Source organism: Rhineura floridana, chromosome 17 (genome assembly GCF_030035675.1).
Source record: "Rhineura floridana isolate rRhiFlo1 chromosome 17, rRhiFlo1.hap2, whole genome shotgun sequence".
Lineage (NCBI taxonomy): Eukaryota > Metazoa > Chordata > Lepidosauria > Squamata > Rhineuridae > Rhineura > Rhineura floridana.
Window position 1 is genome coordinate 12826522 of NC_084496.1, and position 16934 is coordinate 12843455.

The 16934-nt window shown below is 46.7% G+C and overlaps 1 protein-coding gene across 2 annotated transcripts in view; it reads left to right on the top strand.

Annotated features, from left to right (window-relative positions):
* XYLT1 (xylosyltransferase 1) overlaps positions 1 to 16934 on the top strand; it is a 305563-nt gene that overhangs the window by 43960 nt on the left and 244669 nt on the right. The window contains exon 1 of one of the 2 annotated variants that reach the window (XM_061599477.1): positions 3645 to 4217. The exons of the other annotated variant lie outside the window; for it this stretch is intronic. Coding sequence (XP_061455461.1) covers positions 3882 to 4217 — 336 coding nt within the window. The 5' untranslated portion in view covers positions 3645 to 3881. Of the gene's footprint in view, positions 1 to 3644; positions 4218 to 16934 lie in introns of those variants that run through there. 2 annotated transcript variants of the gene reach the window in all.

The window sequence follows — 16934 nt, forward strand, 5'->3', positions numbered from 1 at the left end:
TACAGGGGTTCCGATCCTATCTCCAAGGTCCTTTTCAGAGAATAGCATTGGGTGATTGTTTTTCGGTCCCCTGGTAGTTGTACTGTGGGGTGCTGCAGGGTACCATCTTGTCCCCAATGGTGTTTAACGTCTATATGAACCCTGGGGAGCGGTAATCAGGAGATTTGGGGCAAGGTGTCTGCAGTATACTGATAATACCCAGCTCTATTTCTCTGTAACATCTGAATCAGGAGAGGTGTGCAAGCCCTGGGCGAGTGCCTGGGTTCTGTTGTGGGCTGTGGTGGGCTGGATGAGGGCCAGTAAATCATCTGCTCCCATCGGTGGTACATGCCCTGGTCTCCTCTCGACTACTGTAATGCGCTCTACGTAGGGCTACCCTTGAAAATGGTCCAGAAGCTGCAACTGGTGCAGAATGCGGCGGAGCGCCTGATTAAAGGCAGCCGCCGGCTAGATCACGTAACTCCAGTGCTCAAAGAGTTGCACTGGCTACCAGTTGCTTGCCGGGCCCAATTCAAGGTGTTGGTTTTGACCTTTAAATCCCTACACGGTTTCAGCCCAGCCTATCTGAAGGAGCGCCTCCAGCATCATCAGCTATGCCGCCTAACAAGATTGGCCTCAAAAGACCTCTCTATCCCACCAGTCAAAACAGCTAGACTGGTGAGGACTAGAGAAAGGGCTTTTTCAGTTGTGGCCCCCACCCTCTGGAACTCCCTTCCAAATGATCTCCGTCAGGCTCCCTCTACAATGAGTTTCTGCTGGGCCATGAAGACCTGGCTCTTCAGACAGGCCTTTGGGGTGGGCTAGATTTTAACATCATTGCTTTTAGATTTTAATGTTATTGTATTAATGTGTCATTTTATGCTATTTTGCTTATTTTGTACGTCGCCCAGAGTGACTGGTTAGCCAGCCAGATGGGCGACTAAGAAATCAAATAAATAAATAAATAAACTATGTCTAAATCCTAGCAAGACAGATGATGTGGGTTGGTGGTTCCCAAGTTCGGATAATTGGTCAGTTGCCTGCTTTGGATGGGGTTGTGCTCCCTCTGAAAGAGTAGGTTCATAGTCTGGGGGTGCTCCTGGATCCATCTTTGTTGCTGGAGGCCCATGTGACCTTTGTGGCTAGAAGTGCCTTTTACCAGCTTCGGCTGGTAAGACAGCTGCAGCCGTTTCTGGACAGGAATACCCTAACCACTATTGTCCATGCACTGGTAACCTCCAGGCTGGATTACTGTAATGTGCTCTATGTGGGGCTGCCCTTCAGGTTGGTCCAGAAGCTGCAGCTGGTGCAAAATGCGGCAGCACAACTGTTCACTGGGGTAGGGTATCGCCAACATGTCACCTCACTTCTGAAAGAATTGCACTGGCTGCCCATTAGCTGTAGGGCTAAGTTCAAGGTTCTGGGTTTGGTGTACAAAGTACAAAGTGCAGACTGTCAAGCTTGGAGCCCTCATATCATGTCAAGGTATGTTGAAGAATATAGCCAAACAAAATGCCGCAAACTATTCAGCTCATTAGGTACAAGACTAAGTTCATGGTGCTGGTTTTGGTGTACAAAGCCCTATACAGCTTGAGACCAGGATACCTGAAAGATCATCTCATCCCTTATATACCGAGTCGATCACTGCGCTCTGCAGGTGAGGGCCTCCTGCAGATTCCATCTTATCAGGAGGTCCGTTCCGCACAACATAGGAAGTGGACCTTTAGTGTTGTGGTAGCTACCCTTTAGAATTCCCTCCCCTTAAATATTAGACAGGCACCATCTCTGTTATCTTTTTGGTGCGTACTGAAGACCTTCCTCTTTCAACAAGCCTTTTAAGTAGAGACCTTATCCCAGTCTGTGTCTGTATTGGAATTGCTTTTTAAGATGTTTTAAGATATTTTTAAAGCTTTTTTTTTAAAGAGGTTTTGTTGTAATATGCTTTTAAACATGTTTTGTTTTAATATGTTTTAAAGTCTGTTTTCATGATGTTTTAGGTGAAAGGGTGGGATATAAATTTAATTAATTAATAAATAATAAATAAATGAATATCTAACCATTGACCATGCCCCCTGAGGTTCATTTAGCCTGTAGTGAGGTGAGCTGTGCCATGTGGAACTCTTTGCCTATAGAAGTTTGGCCAGAGTCATCCATGCTTTGTATTTTACAGTATACTGTTACCACAGGCCTTGGGAACATGATTTTTTTTCAACCCATCTTTATTAATGTTTTTATGGATGTTATTGTAGTATTATATTTAATGAAGGCACTCCATTTCCATTTTTCACGTTGATATATAGATATACATATTTAACGAACGTGTGGTTAATAAATATTTTTTAAAAAATAAATAAATAAACCATGAAACATATTGCTGTCAAATGAATGTGTAGGGAGTTGTGATACCCTATCTCAAGGGTGCTTTTTTTGCATTCAACAGGGCTTACTCTAGAGTAGGGATAGAAAGATCTGCTAATTTCAGTGATCTCAGTTTCTCATTTTTCCAATCTTAAATTCAGTTCTTCACATTTCTGCAGCAATCTGTGATTTTTTAAATCCTCATGAAAATTATCCAGCATCTTAGTGCAAATTTCTCCTAATACACACATTTTTGTATAGACAGTTTTGACTAATGTACACATTTTTGCAAGCCATTTCTAATTATATAGTGCATTTTGCATGTTATTTTCACAAATACATTCATTTTTATGCACACTTTCCCTAATATATGCATTTTTGTCAGCACTGTTTCACAAAATTTGAATAAGTGAGAATTTTGAAGGATGGCTGTGTTTGATTCTCATATTGTTTTGGAAAGTAAGGATTTGATAGATTCAGCATGAAATGCAACCTGAATTGAAATTCTCACCCATTTCTACTCTGGGGTAAGTACATGCATAGGAATGCAGCCTTTACAGACCTGCTGAAGTCAGTAATTTTTGCACAAGCTTCCTCCAAACTGGCTGCGCTTACACACACACGCACAAAATCCTGGGAACTGTAGCGTGTAAAACAAGGATAAACTACGCTTCTCAGGATTCTGGTGGGGGGGCAGAGAATGTGCTTTAAATGTATGTCGTGGGCGCAGACTATGTCCCACTGAAACTGCTGTGAAGGCTGGCAACTGGACACGCGCGCGCACATACACAGGGGCGCGCTTCCGCACTCGCATATTCACACACTCGCCCGTTCTGGTGCCACTGGGAGCGCGCCTCCCTCTTCAGATAAGAGATGCGCGCACGTGAAGCTTTCTCCCCCCCCTCGGCTAGGAGGCTGCCTCCCAAGCGATCATCACCTGCTAACTGCCGCAGATGAAACCGTCCCTTAAAGGCTCTGCTGGAAGAGGTTGGATGAGCAGCGGAAGGAACCATGAGGAACAGGACAGTTGTAAAGACGGCCGGGAGCCGCCTCGTCGCCGAGTCAAACCTAGGCAGGACTGGGAGGCGGCGGCGGCGGCGGCAGCAGCAGCAGATCTCGTGTGCGAAGACGCACCGCCGGAGAGCCATCGCCTCCCCTCCTCCGTCAGCCTAGAAGCCCCAGTCCCAGCATCCCCGGCTCCTCCTCCGCCTGGCGAAGGCGCTGCTCGCTCGCTCTCCGCTTCGCCCAGCGCCGCCATCGGCTCCTCCCCCGCCGTCTCTTGTGCGCGCACGCCTCCCTCCGTGCCTGCCAAGTCCCTCTCCCCGACTGGAGCGCGAGGGTCTGCCTGCCTGCCACATTGCCAGGCCTCCGCTCGTCTCGTCTCGTCTCCTCCTCCTCCGCCTCCTCCTCCTGCTGACGTCTCGTCCGTCTGAAAAACTCCGGGCAACGGCGGCGGCGCTTCTGAGCGGCTCAGAGAGCGGCAGCAGCGGAGAGGAGAGCGAGCGAGCGAGCGAGCCGAGCCGTGCAAAGCGCCAGCCGCGAAGATGGTGGTGGGAGCGTCGTTTCCTTCGTCTGCGTCGTCGGCCGCCGCTGCCGCCAGCTCCGCCGCTCCGTGCGCCCGCCGCCTGGCCCGCCGCTCGCACTCGGCGCTCCTCTTGGCGCTCACCGTCCTGCTTGTGCAGACGCTCGTCGTGTGGAATTTCAGTAGCCTGGATTCCGGCGAGGAGGAGCAGCAGCGGGGCGCCGTCGCCGGTGGCGGCAGCAGCAGCAGCAGCCGCCGCCGCGAGAAGCGCGATCTGGAGAGCAGCCCCAGCCGCGACGTCCACCGGGCGCACCAGCACCGCAAAGGACCCGGCGCCTTCCGCGGCAAGGCGGTGATGGTAAGCGGCGGCTTTGCGCTCCCATAGCTCGCGGGCGAGGAGGTTGGTGCTGGGGAGGGGAGAGCGAGGCGGAGGCGCCTTGTGCTTGGGGCGGGTGAGCGAAGCGAGGGACACAAGCGTCGGGGGTCCCGGAGAAGGCGGCGGGGCGCTTGAAGCCGTTGCGCGCAGGTTTTCTTCGTCCCACAGCTTCTGCGCGGCGCAACCTTCCAGGAGTAAGTGAGCCTCGCTACGGTTCGAGGGGACTTCGGGGTTGGGAGGGGGCACACGATTGAAGGTTAACCCCTCCCTGCCAGCCAGCTGCCTCTTTCTTTTCTTTCCCGCATCCTGCGCGTAGCGATGTTCTCCATCGGGAGAGGGACCGTGTTAGGTTTGCTTTATTTTATTTTTTAAGAATTGACGGTCCCTTGGAAAAATCCAGCCTTGTTGTACCGGACACTTTGGGACATCGTGCACGAATGCAGGGAGGCTCTGGGAAATCGGAGTGGACCCTTAAAAAAAAAGAGAGAGAGAAAGGCGCAACACACCTACCAGTCTGCTCCTATGCGTTTTGACTCCGGAGTGAGTCCAAAGCAAATCCCCCCTGAGTTCAAATGGGACTCGCTCCGTAGCAGTGGGACGCGAGATTTCCAGCCTGCCCGGGCTTGCTTGGGAGTTTGCCTCCTTGCACTTGGCGGAGCTTCAGGTCAAAGTAAACACCCTTATTATGGATGGCAGGGGGCTGTCATAGTGGGAGCTGAGGTGCCTGTGTTTAGATGGAAGAAGAACAGGGGTAGTGATGGTCAATGGGGAGAGAAGTAGCGATGGTAAGTGAGGGGAGAAAGTCCTTTCTTTTTAAAAAGATTTAAAGCTGGCTGTTATAGTGAAAGCGCAGCAGTCACTTCCCGAAGAGGTAGGGGTGTGTGATATTGTTTGTTTGTGTGTTTTTATCAGGGCCACTGCACTTTCCTTTCTTAACCGTGATGTTTGGTGCCTTTTCCAAAGACTAGGAAGAGAGGTCTTTGCACTCCGCAGTTCTTGGATAGAGTTGGTTGCCCGTGCAGTGATTGCACGTAGCTGACTTAGTGAGGCATCAGACAGGGGAGGGATGGAAATTTAGGATGCTTCCACATGGCAGTTTATTGTGGATTATGCTCAGGCAGACACATTTTCCACAGTGTCTACACAATGAAGTCCTTCTCATTAAAATGCCATCACATTTTCTTCACACACACACACACACACACACACCCACGTTATATCCAGATTTACTGCATCTGGGGTTTTGTTTTGTTTTTAAGTTATCAGATTTTCTGCAGAAATTGTAAATCTGAATTAAATGGGACATGGGAGGGGTGTTTCTTGGTGAGGGCAATGTTGTGCAGACTTGGGGGAAGTTCCATGAGAACCTCTAGAAATATTGCTAGAGGTGCTTGTGCACCCTCCCTCTCTTCTTAAACCTGGGTGGATCCGAGTTTTAAATCTGAGGCCGAGTCATAAGTAAGGATGGGCGAATCTGCCAATTCCGGTTTCTCATTTTTTCCACATCAGCAGGCAATTTTGTTAAAAAAGAAAATAGTCCTCATGAAAATTCATCACCGTTTTTATCCAAATTTCGCCTAATACATTTATTAATATATTATTAACTTTATATCCTACCTTTCCTTCAAGGAGCTCACGGTTATCCTCACAACAGTGCTGTGACATAGGTTAGGCTGAGAGGCATTTGACTGGTCCCAAAATCACCCAGGGAGCTTCATGGCTGAGTGGGGATTTGAACCTGGGTCTCCCAGGTCCCAATCTGACACTCTTAACTGCTACACTACATTGGCTGTCTATGTTTATACACATGTTTGTATGCAATTTTGCCTAACATGCATGTTTATTGCAAAGCAATTTCCCCTAGTATAATGCATTTTTTATATTGTTTTTATTAATATATGTATCTTTATGCATTCCTTGGCTGGAGATATGCACTGCAAAATTCAGAGAAGAGTGAACTTGGAAGGACGGCTGTGTCTCAGCTTGCGAATTGTTCTAAAAAGTGCCAATTCAGTGAGCTTGCAAACAGAATTGAATTACTCCCCCATCCCTAGTCATAGGTGGACGGCCAGAGTTTACTGCGAGACGGAGGAGTTTCTGACCGTTAGATTTGGATGCTAACCGGTTGGCTATATTATCTGCTCCTTTAAAAAACAGAAAAGCACAAAGCACACCCTTCAGATCTTCTGGAAGTCTCACTCAACTTGAGGGGTGCTGAAATGGGCTTTGGGTGCACGGACTCTGACACCCTGTCCCTATGGTGGTGGTAATGATTGTCTAGAGCAGCAGTAGCTATACCCTGCCCCCCCCCAGTCTGAGACCCTAATTCTGTCCTGGGACTCCCCAAGACCCCATCAGTGTTAGCAGCAGTAGCAAACAGAAAAAAAAATTGGACACAGTGCTGGAGTAGGCGGTGTGAACCTCTCTGCTCAGCACAATGCCCTGATGAGGATCCAAATCGCCCCCTCCGCTGTCATCACGTCAGTCTCTTGAGGAGTAGGGAGGGGTGATCTGCACAGATTGCCTCTGTGTGTGCCTGCGCATCCTGTCTCTGTGTTTATGCAACAGTGTGGAATGGTCACAGAGCAGCCACGTTGACCCTGAAGAGTTGTCCCTAAGGGAATGCAGCCCTTGGGCCCAAAGAGGTTTGCCTCCCCAGTCTAGAGTGATGAGTGCAAGTAATTTTCTAATTGAAGGACATGTTCAGCAACCCTCCTTGTAAAATGTGTGCTGGCTGGATTTTCAGTCTTGGAAGTGGGGGATGGATGCATGTGGGGGGTGCTTGCGCTGAGCCAAGGCTTGGCTCCTTCTTTTGAATGCTCAGGTAGAGTCCTGGGACACACAAAATCCTGGTGACTGGATGCCTCTGACCTTGTGCAGAGTGCAGTTCTATCACCCCCTTGAGTCTCCATAGTCAGCTCTTGCACACCTAGGATTGGAGGGTGGAGTTTATAGGACTACGGATTAGAAATGGATCGTGGAGGTCTCCGCTTCTGCTCTCTGAGCAAAATGCTTCAGAGCCACAAGGATGGCGCTCACTTCTCTTGCCAACTGTGTGGGCAGTGTAGTGTAGTGGTTAGACTGTGTATGTTAGGCATGATTGCATGCAAACGTGTATATAAACGTGGAGAGCAAGCGGCATGGAGAGGTTAGAGTTTCGGATTGGGACCTGGGTGACAGGTTTCAAAGTCCTGCTTGGCCATGAAGCTCACTGGGTGACCTTGGGCCAGTCACTGTCTCTCAGCCTAATCTACCTCACAGGGTTGTTGTGAGGATAACGTCAGGAGGGGGAGAACCATGTTTGTATGCCACCTTTGAGTTTCCTGGAGGAAAGGTGGGATATAAATGTAACATTAAGTAAACAATGTGAAAGTGACCAGTGCTGCAACACCATTTCCACCACTTGGCTGACAGTGCGAGAAAAAAGCCTGCCAGGGTCAACTTTTCCACAGTGCTATTTTGTAAAAAAAACAGCACGATACTGAGGTTTGAGTCTCTCTCTCTCTGTGCCCACCCCTTAGAATAGCTGTGATATTCTAAGCTGTGATATGTGTGCATATTCAAGACTGGTAACCAGAATAACTCCTTTGATGGAGGTATTTAAACAGAGCCTGGATGGCTACCTTTTGGGGATAAGGAATGGAAGAAGTTGCCTTATACTGCCGTCTAGCTCAGTATTGTCTACACTGACTGGCAGCAGCTCTCAAGGATTTCAGGCAGGGAGTGTCTCCCAGCCTACGTGGAGATGCTAGAGACTGAACCTGGGACCTTCTGCATGCAAAGTGGATGCTCTACCTCTGAGCTACGGCCCTTCCCTGTTGTTGCATCCAGGGGGTTGGACTAGATGACCTTGGAGAGCCGTTCCAGTTGTCAGTTCTGGATCCCTTCTGCCTCATTCTCGCCACTTTAATGGCTTAAATTCTAAGATCAGAAGCACTTAATTCCAGCCTGATCTGGTTGGATGCTCTAACTGGGGAAACTCTCTCCTTTCAAGTCTCCCCCCTTTTTGGAGGGGGGACTGGGTGAGGTGTTCAATACAGAAGAAAGGCACTTGGTACTTGCTCGATGGCATCACTGTTTCACATGCTCCAAGGGGCACTATTAAAAATGCCCAGAAAGATCTGCTGCTCCACAAAACATTTTTAGACCCCTTAACCAATAATTCCCTGAAGGAGTTCTGCCCACCAAATGAAACAATTCAGTCTAGTTTAGATCAACAGACCACTGCCCCCACCCCTAATATTCCTCCAAGTAAAGGTTGAACAATGCGGAACACATCCCAAATTCAAATATTTTTGTGGCCAGATGAAAATTTCTGTGCGCTTTGGGCTTGAATCGACATTTCTTGCCATCGCCCTCTGTTGCGGCTTCGGTGTTTCACAGCTCAGCTGTTAAAAACATGTCCTGGTTCCAGGTATCTCGGAAAGTAGCTTAACTTCTGAAGGATGTATAAAGCTGCTGGTATACAGAGGGTTAACTTTGCTATTTATCTTATTTTTAAATGCACTGGTTCCTCTGGCTGCCGCCAGTTTGTCATTCCCTTTGGCGTGTGCCCATAGACGGTTTGCTCAAGTGGTTCAGGAGCTGGCTGCCTTCAACTCTTCTTCCCTTTCGCTATCTACCAAGTGGGAAAGAAGAAAGGAAGGGAAGAATTGTCTTAGGGGCCTTTGGCAAAGGCCGTTTCCTCACCTACCCTAAAGGCGCAGAAGACCCTGGTTCTCTGCTGCCTTTGTCTTCTCTTTTGCATTGGTGAGTCTGCCCACATTCCTCGGCTCCAGCCAGTTGGCGTTGCAGCACAGGATTTTTTGAGCCTGGGGAGAGAGGCCAGCAAAAGCCCCGCGTGACCTTTGTTTTCCTGAGAAGGGTTTCTTGTGCTATCCTCACCTGAGATCCACAGGGGACCTAGTTACGAAACAGCAGAGGGAAAGCACTTTCACAGAATTCTCTCTTATTAGAGAACCTCCTCTTAAGGGACTCCCTTATTTTGGAATGTATCGGTTGCTGAGTCATCCATTCCCCCCCCCCCAAGACGAGGGGTATTTTCCTACACTGCTGTGATATTTGCATTCGGCTTGTGCATTCGGCTTGTGTTTTTGGCCTTGCATGCAAAATATCATGCTATCTGTACAGGTGGGTGAGGAAGGACTTGTGGCCACTATTGACATGAGCAGCGATCTTGCTAACCGTTGCTAGGAATGCCAGGAGCGTTGCTGATATTTTCCCCTCTCGTATATCTTTGATTTCTCCCTCCCCTGCCTTTTGTCAGAATAAACATGAATTTCAGTTTACTCTGAGCAGGATGGGCGTGGTGAAAGAAGTGGCGTGATTTGCGTATGTTCCACTTCATCGTGATCCTAGGTTGCAGGGACAGGGAAGCTGTGGCCCTCCAGATGTTGTTGGGACTCCAGTTCCCATCAGCCCCAGGCCAGCATGCCTAATGGTCAAGGGTGATGGGAGTTGAAGTCCAGCAACATCTGGAAGGCCGCAGGCTTCTCATCCTGCCACATGGGGTAACCCGAAAGACATTTATTAAATGCTTTACAAATAATTTCTGTGAATGACAAAAGGAAGAATACCATGTTGTGATGGAACTGCCAAGGTGGCTGGAAGAAAGAGAACAATTCTGTAACTTTGGGGGGTGGCGCAGAGGGGGACAGAATTACCATGCTAGAGTCTCCGGCCTGCTGCTGGAGGTTTTCTTTGCTCATCAAGCCAATTTCCTGCTCCTCTGTACTTAATTAAAGCACATTATGGATCTATTTAAAGATACATGAATTCTGTCCAGTCACATCGACTTGAAGTGGGCATTTGTATGAATGGATCACAAAGAAAAAGGTAAAACCAAACCAGCCTGTCAGAATTGTTTCGGAGAAGCTTTATTAGAAGTTTAGAAGCTTCTGAGAACTTTTTTTAAAAAACATTTGCATATTTATATAACTCTGCAGTGAAACGGCAGAGAAGCAGTGACTCTGGGCAGAAACTTGGAAGTTTCAGTGCAGATTGGGAATCCATTCAAGTGGGTGGGATGGCAGTCGTGAGTAGGGACAGGTGAGAATTTTGATTCAGTTTGCATTTAAACCTGAATCTATCAAACTGGCACTTTCAAAACAGTGAGAACCGAAACACAGCCATCCTTTGAAGTTCACTCTTATTTGAATTTTTTGATGCAGTTCTCCAACCAATGTTTACAAAAATGCACACATTAGGGAAAGGTGTGTATAGAAATGAATATACAAGTGAAAATAACTGGCAAGAATGAATTATATGACGAGAAATTGTTTGCAAAATTATGTACATGAGTCAAAACTGCTTACAGAATGTATTTATTAGGATAAATTCATACTAAAATGCTGGAGAATTTTCCTGAGGATTTTCTTTAAAAAAAGAAAAGGAAGAAATATCGCCAATTGCTACAGAAATGTGGAGAACTGAATTTAAGATTGGGAAAATGAGCAACTGAGAGAACCGAAATAGTCAGATCTTTCCATCCGTAGCCCTGAGACATTTAAAGGGGCTCCTCAGTTTGTAAAGGAGAGATGCAGAGCCTGGAACCCTCCCGATGATGTTGGGAGTCAGGAACCCTTGGTGATCTTCTACAGAGCGCCCAGAGATCTACCAGTAGATCCCGTCCTATCGTCTGCCCACCTCTGAGGGCAGTGATGAATTCCATTGCTCAGCTCTTTCCCCAAAAGGCTGCCAGATGGAATATCTGCTGATGGGAGAGTTGAGTGGCTGCCCTGAACGTCATTTCTAGAAGATGCTGGGTTTCATTAAATAACAAGATGTGTATTTACGTATCTCTTTATGTCAGGCGTGGGGAAGTGGCCCCAGGTGATGGGCTGGATTCTTGTCTTCTCCCATCCCTTGTGTCATGTTCAGGTCTGAGGCTAGATCCCATGGAGAATGGTGCCCGGGAGGGACTAGGCTCTAGCCCTGGTGATCTAGGAGGTTTCTCTGGAGACTCCTGTCCAACAGGCTCAGGTGCAATGGTCTCCCAATCTTTAGTTGTCAGCTCTGAGTTCTGAACTTGACCTTGCTTCCCATCTGGTACCCCTGTCGTCTCTGACTCTGTGTCCAGATCACTCACCAACTATATAAAACAAAGTCCAACTCCTCCCCACCTGACTAAAAACAAAGAGAAAATGAAACTCTAAAGGACTGAGTGAATGAAAATGTTTTTACCTGGTGCTTAAAGACAGACAATGATGGGGGCAGGCCCGTTCTTGTGTTTCTGCCTTCTGCACCTGTCTCGGAGGGGGCTCTTGGGGAAGGGCCTCAGATGATGATCACAATGCCCAGGTTGGTTCATATGAAGAGGAACAGGCCTTGAGGTATTGGGGTCCTGAACCGCATCAGCTCCCTGAGACTCCCAATCCAGGACTCCTAGTCTGACAAATTTTTCTGGCTTTGTGAGGTTTAAGGACTGTTGAGCTTTTGTTTTTAAAAAAGACACATAAGAATACTGGACCCGGCATTCATGACATTGCAGTAGTTAGTCAGCACTGGTGTGATAGGAGTGGTTGTAATAAGAAGGGCAAAGGAGGCAATGAAATCATTTGACAATGAGGTTTTTTGGGGGGGGGGGAGTTTGGAAAGAAGAGGAAGGGGTTTTTTTTAGTGCTGAGGGAAATCTTATTATTAAGCCTTCCCTTAACCAGGCTCTGCTTAATAAAACAAACAAATCTTTCAGCCCCGGAGCTAATGTATGCATTATTTAAGAACACTGTTAAAAGGCAGCCGCCTAAATGGATGGGCTATTCTGTCACTTGTCTCATTAAGTCTCTCTCTTGCATTTTTTAATTTGGCTTTTTTATGGCCCACCTAAGATTAGAGGCTGATTATAAAACACTTTCTTCATATTCACCGCAACTCTGATTGGTGGGCACGCCGTCTGCTATTCCCGGGTGCCGGGACTTTCCGTAAGTATGTTTGTGTGAGCTTTGGCAAGTTTATTAGAACCTGGAGGAACATGGGAAGCTGCTTTGTATGGAGTCAGACCATGGGTCCATTTAGCTCTGGGCTGTCTGCACTGACTGGCAGCAGCAGCTCTTCAGGGTTTCAGACAGGGGACACATAGAGGCTTTGGGTCATGACATAGGCCTTGTTCTTTTCTTTTAGAAAGGCTGCACTGGTCCACGGTGTGTTCTGCTCCTCATCCTCCGATTGCAGTGTCGCTGTGTAGTTGTTCCTATTTGAAATTAAAGCCTATTCATTCCACTGCTGGAACAAGAGAGGGCCAGCTGTTGTACACAAGATATCTACGCCTCGCGTGCATATCCCGCCAAGCGTTGCAATTAACAGCAGGAAATAAAATCTATAGCAGGGATGGACGAGAAATTCCATTCATTTGGTATTTCAAGCCAAATCTATCCAAGTCACACTTTCCGAAACAATATGAGAACCAAAACCCAGCCATCCTTCAAAATTCGCACTTCTGTGAATTAGCGTTTACAAAAATGCATGCGTTAGGGGAAAGTGTGCATAACAATGAGTATAGGAGTGAAAATGACATACAAAAATGCATTGTTTGCAAAAATGGGTATATTGGAACTGCCTACAGAAATGTGTTTTATTAGGAGAAATTTGCACTGAAATGCTGGAGATTTTTCATGAGGATTTAAAAATAAAATAAAATAAAATTGCAAACTGCTGCAGAAATGTGGAGAGCTGAATGTTCAGACTGGAAAAGTGGGAAACCGAGAACATCACAATTGACAGATCTTTCCATCCCTACTCTACAGTTGCCCATTTCGTATATTTTTCTTTGAAATATCTTCTTCGTGTGTTGAAGATTCAACATTTCAAACAGATATTTCACAAACCTTATACTGTTGGACGGTGAGAGGGAGAGCGGCAAGAGCTGGGTATGACTGGCAAATGTGAGTCATCCTCCCGATCAGAGCATGTGACTGGTAGTTTCCTCCTGATTTTCTTCACAAAGCCAGAGTAGATGTTGCTTGTGCCAGAGCCGGCAAGACCTTTTGCCAGTAGGAACTTAAGCTGCCTTTATATTGAATCGGACCATTGGTCCATCTAGCTCACTGCTGTCTACACGGGGGGCATCCCCAGCCCCACCTGGAGATTCCAGGGACTGAACCAGGGACCTTCTGCATGCAAAGCAGATGTTCTGCCACTGAGCTATGGTCTTTCCCTTTTGAGCCCAACTATGACATCACTGCTAAGTTTTTCCTTAGGACTCCCCCCCCTTCTTCCAGCTCACGCCACTGTTGTTAGCTTGGGGCCAGGCTTTCATTTAGCATTTTAAAAAAGCGAGTAGCATTAGCTGTGTGTTGCAGGGCGCTGATCTCTTTCCTCCTTTGCTGTTTCTCTGAAGCTGATAGTTTGCATTGGTGGGAAATCCCACATTGATGCCAACAGGGGATTTTCCCTAAAGAAAACGGAAGCTTCAGAAGAGAGACTTTTCACATGGCTGTAGCCAGGGTTCATGAAGGTCTTCTTCTGTGCCTGCTGCAATCCCACTAATTTTCCCCCCTGCTCCCCGGAACCGATGCTGGTTGCATTTTAAAATGCAGCTGCACATTATACTCAGTGGTGGCTGGTGCTTATTGGGACTGGTAGGGCAGAAAGCTGTGAGGCCAATTGGAGGTGGAGCCAGAGCCAATGATAGGCAGAGCCAACTCATTCTACTTTTGTCCCTATCTTCCTCCTCGTTGAGTTCTACAAGGGCGGCGCTGAGACTCAGGAGGAGGAAGCTGGCAGCCAGGGCCACCCCTGGATTGGTTGTGAGTAAGAAGACGGACAGGGGGGCTGGCTAAGGGCAGAGTGAGGTTGGCAGGGCACTGCCCCATTTGCCCTAATGGACCAGCCTCCATGGGGCAAATGCAAAGATGCATTTTTAAGCTCACATCTAGCTTGGCCCTTAGCTCAGGAGGTTGCTTGCTTGCTTATTTATTTATATTTGATTTATATCCCGCCCTTCTGCCCAGCAAGAGCCCAGGGTGGCAGTACATTTATTTAATGTACCTGCCCTGCCTTTTCTCTCAAAGGAGCCCAGGGCGGCAAACACGCCCGTGATTAAACAATACTGTTAAAATGAGCATAAAAGCAATTAAAAATGTTTAAAATGGTTTTAGATGCTTTTGTTTTTTAAAAAAACAAACGCAATAAAACATTAAAACACATTGAAAAACGGATATAACCAAACCATGCACCTGGACAGGCCTGCTGAAAAAGACAAAAGATGTTCGACAGGCAGCTAAAACAGGATAGTGTATAGTGATTGATCTGCACTTTGGTTGACATTCGCATCATACTCTTAAGCAGTGGCGGTTGGTGGCTCCGTAGCAGTGGAATCCGCTCCAGGCATTAGTCTGAAATTTCAGGGAGCTATCCAAGGTGCTCATGCATGGGTATGGTCTGAAGGCACATGACGCCGCCACCTTGCTGAAGCTAAACAGGTGTGGGTCTGGTCAGTGCCTGGGTGGGAGACGACCTGAGAACCACACGTATGCCGCCTTGGGTTCCTTGATGAAAGAAAGGTGGGGTATAAATTTAATAAAATAAATAAAAGATTTGGTATTTTTAAGACGTCGGAGCTGACATTCCTGCTGTTGTTGCAGCCCAGTGTGTGACGAGGGGAGATAAAATAATTTCCACCCAAAGGAGCTCAGGGTGACAAACGCATCAACGACAAAACATTGAAAAATATCTAAACAAACTTTCCCGTACTGATGCAGACTGGAAAAGATCCCTACTTAAAAGGCTTGTTAGAAGAGGAGGGTCTTCCGTAGGTGTCGAAAAGACTTGTCTTTTTGTTGCTTGTCTAATATATTCAACGGGAGGGGATTCTAGAGGGTACGTTGTGAGTATTTTGTGCTTTTTCAGGGAGATTCCACAGTGCTTGAGGTTGATTGGGTCTGTTGTGGTAGCAGCAGAGACCTGTTAAATTAGGAGAAAGGGCTGCCCGCTAGTAAGCAAACGTCTCACATGGGCAGGTGTGGTTTGGCTCATACCTTTTGATGCTCCACAGGGGCTGCAGTTGGAACCAGATGGAAAATGAGACGGTACTGAGACCTGAGTTTGAATCCCGACTAAGCAGGAAATAGGAAAAGACCTTTCTCTTCCCAAGACCCACTGTCAGTCAGAGTAGACAATAGTAGGCTGGTTGGGGAAATATCGTGGCCTGGTATAAGGTAGCATCCTCTGTTCCTCTGCCTGAACTGCAGCAAGCAGAGTAGCAGATGCGTAGATGTGAGAGGTAGTCAAGTCTTGTCGTGTGACACTCTTCCCTACTTGCAGTGGTTGCTGTCATTGACTATTAGCCACGATAAAGACAATAATACTGGGAACAACAGAAGGGGGTAGAAAAAGAGGAAGACCAAACAAGAGATGGATTGATTCAATAAAGGAAGCCACAGCCCTGAACTTACAAGAGTTGAACAGGGTTGGTTCATGACAGATGCTCTTGGAGGATGCTGATTCATAGGGTCGCCATAAGTCAAAATCGACTTGAAGGCACATAACAACAACAAGAAGATGTGTTATCCCTCCATTGTCGGAGGCAGGATGCCTCTGAATACCAGTTCCTGGGACCCGCAAGTGGAGAGAGTGTTGTTGCGATCAGGTCCTGTTTGTGGACTTCACATGGACAACTGCTTGGCCACGGTGAGAACAGGATGGTAGACTATGATGGGCCTTTGGCCTGATCAAGCAGGTCTATTCTTACCTTCTTTCTGTTGTTCTTATGTTTGGATGGCATATTGCTACCTGATGTGGCTCATGTTGGCTCTATCGTTAGTGCTTGCATGATGCTGCATGATCCCTCAAATCAACCTCCCTCCCGACAATAGATCTTTGCAGACGACAATTCCTGTTTACTCCCAGACAGCATGGCCAATGGTCAGGGTTGATAGGAGTTTTAGTCCAGCAACATCCGGAGGGTACCAAGCCTGGGGAAGACTGTCTCTGATGACAGGAAAGGCGTTTAGTGATGGTAAATGTGCATGTCTCTGTTCTGTTCTGTGTTTTTGTTTTTCCCTTTTAATACCAGCTGAGGATTCTGGCTCTAAAAAGTATAATTACTGTTGCTATAATAATGGCATCAAACAAGTAATTATTTTTGTGTGTGTGTTTAAATTTTGTGTTGTGGAGCACAGTTTCCTTCTCAGATCAGTGCAAACATTTTTATGCATTGTGCTCTACAATGGGCCAATAAGAATTCAGAGAATTTAATCACATTTGTCATCTGGTACGATAACTGGTCTCTGCTTTGAAGTTGCCATTATGAATTGCAATTAGGGATGGAAGGATTTGTGCAATTTTGTTTCTTATTTTTCCAGTCTTGAATCTCGTATTTCTGCAGAAATTTGTGTGTGTGTGTTTAAAAAAAAAACCCTCTTGAAAATTCTGAAGTTTTAGTGCGAATTTCTCCGAATGAGCACATTGTTGGGTTCAGTTTTGACTAATGCACACAATTTTTAAGCAATTTATCCTTATAATGCATTTTGTTTGTTCTTTTCACTAATATATTCATTTTTAAGCACATTTACCCATAATATATGCGTTTTTTGTGAGTGTTGTCTTGCTGAAAAACTGCATTACAAAATTCAGCTAAATGTGAATTTTGAAGGATGGCTATGTTTCAGTTCTCATGTTATTTTGGGAAATGCGAATTTGATAAATTAGGCTTTAAATGTGAACTGAATCAATTTTTTCCCCATCCCTGGTTGTAATCAACTA